The sequence below is a fragment of the Berghia stephanieae genome, chromosome 13, assembly GCF_034508935.2.
Source record: "Berghia stephanieae isolate SIO BIC M18660-M18661 chromosome 13, UCSD_Bste_1.3, whole genome shotgun sequence".
NCBI lineage: Eukaryota > Metazoa > Mollusca > Gastropoda > Nudibranchia > Aeolidiidae > Berghia > Berghia stephanieae.
Genome location: NC_088372.1, coordinates 26,415,573 through 26,424,487, shown reverse-complemented (window position 1 = coordinate 26,424,487; position 8,915 = coordinate 26,415,573). Strand labels below are relative to the sequence as shown.

General features: G+C 38.6%; 1 protein-coding gene across 2 annotated transcripts in view; it reads right to left on the bottom strand.

The window, feature by feature from the left end:
* The window catches only part of LOC144958557 (twitchin-like), a 192,940-nt gene that overhangs the window by 27,413 nt on the left and 156,612 nt on the right, over positions 1 to 8,915 (bottom strand). For both annotated transcript variants that reach the window (XM_078890618.1, XM_078890619.1), the window contains 8 exons: positions 7,905 to 8,012; positions 7,378 to 7,484; positions 7,032 to 7,159; positions 6,060 to 6,325; positions 4,083 to 4,259; positions 3,454 to 3,567; positions 1,356 to 1,504; positions 585 to 714 (listed from right to left, as the gene is read on the bottom strand). In XM_078890618.1, the coding sequence (XP_078746744.1) occupies positions 585 to 714; positions 1,356 to 1,504; positions 3,454 to 3,567; positions 4,083 to 4,259; positions 6,060 to 6,325; positions 7,032 to 7,159; positions 7,378 to 7,484; positions 7,905 to 8,012 (1,179 nt within the window). The remainder of the gene's footprint in view (positions 1 to 584; positions 715 to 1,355; positions 1,505 to 3,453; positions 3,568 to 4,082; positions 4,260 to 6,059; positions 6,326 to 7,031; positions 7,160 to 7,377; positions 7,485 to 7,904; positions 8,013 to 8,915) is intronic.

Genomic DNA, 8,915 nt, shown 5'->3' with positions numbered 1-8,915 from the left:
ACTCCGCCTGGCCGTAGGGTAAAATTATGTCTTTATATAAGTAATAAAATGGCCAAATAGTATCTCAATATGTCAAAATAAAATGGTCAAATATGTCAAATTATCCTTTTTGGATTCCTCTATTTGATGTGCGTACAGAGACATCTTATCTCATTTTAAAGAAGAAGAATATTAGTTAATTGAACAATAAATTTACTCATATCAAGTTAATGATTTTAACATGCACTACAGCACTTCACATTATTATGGACACCGCCAAATTTGTTCAAATGGGAAATGCAAGGTTCAAAATCATTTATGTCAAAATTGTTTAGCTATTATTTGTAAAATCAAACTTCTCGACAATTTCGAGCAGGAAAAGTGACGTTAAAATTTCTATATCAGAGAACAAAGTAATGACACGCAACACATCTTTGATATCCCGCATAGCCACTACTAAATGTGCTCAAAGCGCTTTAGAAGTTGTCCAAAGCCAACACTTATTATCAAAGACAAGACATGACGCAAGACGGCTTACGTGTGGCACTTTTACAAATTTTAAATCATGAGCATTATCTATCATTACCAAATGATACACAACTCACCATCGACGTTAAGTCTGGCAGTACAGAAAACACTGCCAGCCACGTTCTCTGCCATACAGATGTAGCAGCCTGAATCAGATGGCAATGCTTGCTCCACGTCCAGTGTCCATCTGTCTCCGTCATGACCGACCTGGAACACACACAAATTGGAGGCGTGGAGAATATAAAAATGGAATGGTGTGATCAGGATCTGGCACAAGCTAAGCTAACCTGGGCCAAAAATAGGAATGTCTGATGATGATGATGATGAGGAGGAGGAGGAGGAGGAGGAGGAGGAGGAGGAGGAGGAGGAGGAGGAGGAGGAGGAGGTGGAGGAGGAGGAAAGAAAAATGAACAGGACCTGGCAGAAGCTAAGTTGGATTAGATCAAAATAGGAAAATCGTGTGGAACTTGGGCAGATACATTGGTAACAAAGACGTTTGGTGGTGATGATGCTGACGATGATGATGATGATGATGATGATGATGATGATGATGATGATGATGATGATGATGATGATGATGACGACGACGACGGTGATGATGATGATGATGATGATGATGATGATGATGATAATGATGATAACGACGACGACGATGATGATGATAAGGAGGAGGAGGATTAGGAAGAGGGGAGAGAGAGAGAGAGAGAGAGAGAGAGAGAGAGAGAGAGAGAGAGAGAGAGAGAGAGAGAGAGAGAGAGAGAGAGAGAGAGAGAATGAGAGGAAGTGGAAGAAGTGTGGTGAGGTTTATAACAATAACATAGTACACAAAACACGTTCTGTAAACAAACCTTCAACCGAGAGGTCTCGGTGATTGGTCTCCAATCCTTCATAAACTTGACAGTTGGATAGGGAAGACCCTCCAAACGGCATGAAAACTGTCCGTTAGATTGGGTCTGAAGATTCAATTCATCCAGAGGTTGGAGGAAAACGGGAGGGTCTGTTTTGAAGGGGTATTATAAACAAATTACTTCACATTATTTAACACCATGTCGTTAGAATAGCATTGATAACATCGAAAAAAATGAAACAAACTAATGTCAACATTATACAGTCAGGTGCAACGGTTCGACAATTAATTATTAACGGAAAGACCTTACGTAATGAAGGAAGTTGTAAAAAAAACTCGATATTAATATAGCCCAATATCCACTGCATGTGATCAAAGGGCTATACAAATAACAGTAATGGAGATAAAGATAAAGGGAGTAAATCTGACTCATGAATGAACAAAACAAAGGACACTTGTGTTTACTTGAAAAAGGCCAAAGGCCGAAACGTCGTTTGTTTTTTGTTGTTCATTCATGAGTCAGATTTTCTCCATTTATCATTACCTCCATTTTATTGAGTCATTTAGGCACCTCTATTTATTAAATAACAGTAACAGTAGAATTATCAAAAAGTAAGGTAATATCTTTTATTTCTGGAGATTCTAGATATAATATAGGAGAGTAGTGGACAAAAGTCCAGAAAAACAGACAAGGACATTGAATAATAATCCAGTAAAATGTAATGTGCCATTATATATAATGAGTAGAAGATGCCCTGAGTACTACCAATCATTAGAATATTGGCGAAAACCTCCAAACGTGGACACAGCATTTATTATTGAATTGGATTCAATAGTCTGATGTCATGTCGCCCAGAAACGACGAGCGGCGTGGTTCTAAATAAAGAAAATCGGTACTTTTTATTCTTCATGCTGGCAAGAACTTTTCATATTGATATTTCATTCATTTTCATATTGATCATGTGATCAGAATGAATAAAAGTAAAAACATGATCAGATTTATAATGATTTTCTCCTCTAGATACACTTTTATGATCGGCGGAGAAATATTTCATAAGGGCGTCCGCCATTGTTCCGATAGTTTAGAGCCAGTTACTAAGTTACAATGCGTCATTACGAGGGAAGTGACGTCATGACTGTTGAAGCCTATTGCTCCTATTAGCCTCTTGAGTATTTGAGCCCCCCTCCAATCGCTATCAAAGATTCTGTAACAGTATCTTTTTTTTTTTTTGTTTAAAAAAAAAAACAAAAAAAAAAACAGAACTAATCAATATAATGGGCAATACGTAATACAAAAAACTTGCGGAGGCAGCAAATTATGTCATTCCTTAACCTTATAAAAGAGCGGACGCACCATTTATCTAGTTGCAAAAGAGCATCTCGTGAGTGAAACATTTTTCAAATCATATGTACCTACTTGTCACGAAGAGATTTCCGCTTTTCATAAATATATTGATCACGTGATATTTATTTGACACGTCCTACGGCATGTGTTGATATCATCATTTCGTCGACTTTTAAATTAAATTGTCTTCTTAGACAAAACAAATCTAGCTCTTGCGTCTTATAAAATGAAAAATGGCTGATTTGATCCTAATTCTTGTATCATTATTTACGAAAGCTAATCACCGATTAGTTTGCTTTAAGAAATTATATGAGGTTAATTATAAGAAACGTCTACCAATGAGGGCGTTATATTCCCAATAATTACATATGACACCTCAAAAAGATAGCTCTACAAAATCAATAGCATCAGAAAATTGCAAATTTCAATTTTTTAAAGCAACTATAATTGGACATTAATATTAAAATGACACATTTTACAAATTCTCGCAAAATAAGCCTGGAAATTCTGATAATATCCATTTAATAAATGGAAAAAATTCACAACAATTTACTTGACAAAAATGTGCCATAGCTACATTTGATGAGAAATTAAGTTACACAAAAATGAGATTTTATATACCGAAATATCCAATAAACGTGCTCAAGACGCTTTCCAAAGCATTTCTTTGAAGCTAAAATTATGCCAAACTCTTCTTATTCATACCCCTTCAGAGAATAATGTCACAAATGGTGAGAGTAGGTTCAGAACATACCGGCAATTTCCAGCTTGACAGTCATCGAGGTCTCTCCCAGCTCATTCTCTGCCACACATTTGTATTCTCCCACATCTGACCACTTCATTGGAGCGAATTCCAACACCACTAAGCCTGAGGAACGATTTGTAAGCAAAGGAAGAGTCGTATTATTGGGGATTTCAAAAAAATATTGAATGCGAGTTTTATAATGTAGATATGACGGAAAAGTGTTTAAAAGACTTATTTTTGTGTTTCATTGTGCGAGTGTGTATATGTGTGTGTGTGTGGTGGGGGGCGTGTGTGTGTGTGTGTGTGTGCCTGAGACATGGACGGGGAGAAAGAACTAAGTATTTTATTCTTTACCTCTATTCCGGGAGTCCTCTAGAGAGAGAGAGAGAGAGAGAGAGAGAGAGAGAGAGAGAGAGAGAGAGAGAGAGAGAGAGAGAGACAGACAGACAGACAGACAGAGACAGAGAGACAGACAGAGAAAGAGAGAGACAGAGAGAGAGAGGAGGGAAAGGGACAAATCAAAGACAGAGAGGGACGAAGAGAAAGTGAGAGGCAGAAAGAGAGAGAGAGAGAGAGAGAGAGAGAGAGAGAGAGGGGGGGGGGGGGGGGGGGGGGTGCAGACGGACTCCACCACCTACCAGTAGGTGTGACGTATCCTTCGTGTCTATCGCCGTAGAGAATCTTCTTCCCGTTCACAAACCAGTCCACGTTGGGCAGTGGAAGACCCCGAAGTTGTAGGGTTATCTTGACAGGTCTGGCGTCAATGCCGTACTGGACACTGGGGGATTCGGACTCCACGAACGATGGAGCGGCCGCTGAGGGTGGAAATGTTGACAGTCAGTAGAGGATTCGAAGTAAATAATTATACAAGTCGTACTCTCGCAGTACAATCAATTGTTCAACGTGTGCACCTATAACTGTCATCATCATCATCATCATCATCATCATCATCATCATCATCATCATCATCATCATCATCATCATCATCGTCATAATCATCATCATCATTATTACCACTATCACCATAATGGGTCAATATTTTCACAACTATGACCACAATATCATCATCATGAGAATCTCATTGTTTTCAGAAATCTCATTGGCATCCATATCAGGATCATTTGTAGCTTATGGATTCATTTTCGACTATTCAAAGTAATTAACCATTGTATTGTTCTATACTCTTATTCATAATAGAATGTGAACGTGAAAGCATGTCTAAACTAATCGATAGAATTAAGTTAAAATATTGCGTTAAATGTTTTAGAATGAAATATTTTGACATGAAAATAATAAATCTAACACTAGTCTATATTTGATTGAAATTTAAATGAATGGAAACGTGTACGTAAATTAGGCACTTTGATCAACGAAAATGAGGACATCAGAAAACAAAAGCAGCTGGCCACCAATGCCTTCAACCAACTCCAAAATTTATGGAATAGAAATAACATAATCAGTGAGAATAAACGAATACAGATTTACGAGGCACTGATTATTCCGATATTGACATATAACTTTGGAACCTGGGGCCTCACCAATAAAAAAAAGAACTTAGAAAGTATCGATTCATACCACAGCAAATAATTGCGTCGCGTAATCGGAATCTATTAGCCAGAAACAATTACAAATACTGATCTCTATGAAAGACCAGGGTCCAATGCTTGAGTACAGTGATAAAAGAACAGCGGTGGAAGCTATTTGGTCACACCTTACGCCGAGAAGATAACATCCCAGCCCAAACTGCAATGACAGAATATTTCCTTCATGGCAACAAATATGTAAGGAGACAACCAATATCATTAGTAACTACCCTGAACCAAGATCTCTCTACATATCAGAAATTTCTAGATTCAGATGAGGCCGAATAAATCCCTGAAGAACTATACTCATCGATGTTTTTAAAAATCTGTGACTGAATCACACAATTCTCAGCAAGCGTCATTCAGACTGCGAGGCTTACAACTATACTATATATTTGATTGAGACCAAAAACGGAACTGCTTTTTGTCAACTAGAACGCGTCTATGGCATCGCAGTCTTGTCTCGTCATGTGACAAGGTCAAAAATACTAAGTGTGGTAATTAACTTGATGGGTGACAAAACTTCGGGATCAGTCCAATCTTCACACACGCACACACACACACACACACACACACACACACACACACACACACACACACACAATCATCCCACTCAATTCAGCCGTGACTTTGTAACTGGCTACCAGCAGTCAATGGTATCATTAAAGGATTTTGACTAAAAGGAAGGCTAGCACATTACTGCCGTACTCTGCAAATACCAATATTTCAAAATTTGGCCAGAAAACTCGTCCTTCAAATATCGATCAATTTAAATGACCATCATCTTGGGAAAAAAAACTCTCAAACCTGGGATTTCGATATTTGAAGGACGAGTTTTCTGGCCAAATTTTAAAATATGGGTTTTTCCAGAGTACGGCAATTTACTAGTACCCTGCAAAATAGCAACGGGTGCCATATATGGTCTGCTGGAAGAATAAATGAATCACCGTGGAGCGCCTTTCACACGAAGAAGTCATGGATAAAGCCTATGCAGATGATGTGAAAATGACTGATACAAACAACAAAACGTACGTGCAGTTTCTGGAGTGGTAAAAGAATCCTCCTCTTCGACATCCCTTCGTGGCCCGTCCCGGGTCATCGAAGGAGCTCGTGGCAACGAGGCCCCTCTTTCCATGGACATGGATCTCTCTCTGGAAAGACGTCTCTCCACACTGCTGAACCTCTCCACAGAGCTCCGCCTCCTCAATGTTCTAGGCTCCACTTCAACGACGCGTTCACGGGTGAAGGTCACCGGTAAAGTGGGCTCGCTGACTCCGGCGTCGTTGAAGGCTCGGATTCTGGAAAACAAGAAATAATACGGAAAGGCACCGATTTAAATTGATTGTGCGGCTATGTGGTCTAATGATATGACACTCGTTTTCTAATCGGAAGATCCTGGGTTCGAGCCTCGCGCTCGGCGCATAGTTGAGTCCTTGGAAAAAGCTCTCTTTCTCTCACCGTACTCATGTGTAAAATGAGTACCTGGCCATTAACAGCGTTGTCTTTGTCCGAAAAATTGAAATATCGCCTAACAGGCAGCATGTCCCGTCCTAGATGTTAAATGTTGTGTTGACCAGGGACCCCTTGTAAAGCGCTTTGAGCACATTTAGTGGATATTGCTCTATATAAAGCTCAATTTAAAAAAATTAATTGTTTTAAAGTATTTCCATGTTAAAAACAGCTTAAAAACCCAATAGCTACTTTTCTATGATCTCAACAAAAAAAAAGTTCAGTGCAATTATTGTCTTCCGTATTTTTTTAGCAATTGTTTATTCAACAAGTTTTGTAGACTGAATTTAGAGTCCCCCTGGGCTTTGAATTCCACCTGTTTAGTTCACATTGAACACAAAGCTGCTGAGTGAAGTCATTAACAACTAGAACCTCACGTATCAGATATGCGAGGATTATAGTCAAATTTAGACTCGTTGTTTACTATTTCTCATGTCAATATCATTGTTTATTGCTCCTCACTGCCAATAAAAAGAAAGTAAGTTTCCCCATTACCTGAACATGTAATCTTGGTCACCTCTGAGAGCAATGACTTTGAAACTGGTTCCACTGACATCAGTGGCAAGTTTTCTCCACAGATGGTTGGGTGGTTCTCTTGCTTCCACAATATACTTGATGTTCACCTAGAAATAAACAGTAATTAAAGTAATTTATAACGTAAATCCGAGAATCAGAAAAAGCATTTTGAACTCGAAAAAATCCAGTTAAGTAATTGATTTAGCCATTTGCAAAAACTTTGATAAATATCATAATTTTTTAACCCTTAATCGTTCATCGATTTAATCGGTTTAGTCTCTATTCTATTCATTTTTAAATATTTATTTACTAGAAAGCAACTTACTTTTCCAGTGATGTAGGAAGGCATTCTGGCGTTTTTCCAGGAAAGGACAAGAGTGGTCTCTGAGACGTCACTGATGGTTGGACGTCCGTGTGGGACTCGGGGCGGCACTGTGGGTGATGAGAATGGGATGGGGTTATTTAACTCACACAACCCTAACACCAACAATATCCGTATTTTACCATGGTCACTTTTACGCCTATTTATTACATTTTTCTCAGACAAAATTATAAGCATAGTATCAAAGCTAATGTTTTCATTTTTACATGTTAATGACAGTTGAATAAGAATATCTATGCACATGCTCATTTTTAATACATTTTTTTCCAATTTTGAAAAGAAGCACAATTCTCTAGGACTGAGTGAGTTAAAGCTCTGTTATTCTCGTTGGAGAAGTATTTCATAAGGGCGTCCGCCATTGTTCCGATAGTTTAGAACCAGTTACTAAGCTACTATGCGTCATTACGAGGGAACTGACGTCACGACTGTTGAATCCTATTACAGTCATTTGTAATACCAGCGCTACTTACCACCTTCAGCAATAGAGTCGATATAACTGTAGGATGACCGCCTGGAGCTGGACACGGACTCCGAGTCCCTTTCTCTACTCATCGTGCTTCGGCGACTCATAGACGACCCTGAAAGGAACAGACCAGTTATAATTTTCAAAACTTTCGTTTAACACGCGTTTCGACACACCGGAAGTAATCTAGCAGCCATCTTGCGGAGGATCGTCACGTTGCCGTCCTGCAAGAGATTGAGTTCCTTAATGATGTCCCGTCCTACATGTTAAATGTTGCTGTTTACCAGGGACCCCTTGTAAAGCATTTGAGCACATTTAGTGGATATTGCGCTATATAAAGCTCAAATATTTTTAATGATCCTGAAGGTGACGCCAGCCCAGATACAATCATGCTGGAACAGCTGATGGTCAAATGTCAGACTAAGAATGATCCAACTCGGCGTCCGGACAAGGCCTGCCTTACTTCTCCTGGACCCACATCTCCACAATAGCCATACGATACTACTACTATCTAGTAGCCGATGCAATGAACAGATCGTGACAAAAAGGAGGATCACAAGTCTGTTCTTTTTTCTGAACTCGTTGATATATTTTCCAAGACTTCGTGTTTGATACGTTGATGAAAATGAATGGGCACAACAAAATGTATATAATATTGACATCTGATGTTGACGTTGTTGCTATGGAGACAACTCTCAATTCCTTTTTTCACAATGCTATAACATTTGGATACGAATTTATGACTCGTTATGGTCTTTAAAATTATATCATATAATATTGTCTTTAAAATACTGTAGCCTTCATCTTATGAATTGATTTATTGTTTTGTAGAAATCTTAGGTTGTCTAACTTTTCCAACGCAATCTGTACATTAACTTCAACTGCCGTCTTTGACAGCACTTATTTATAAGATGGTTCAGGGCAAATATTTCAGTCATGAAAATAATAGTGTCAAATTTACAATATGGAAACTAGTGACCGGTAAAAGCAAATGGAAAATAAACGAAAAGGTTATTGC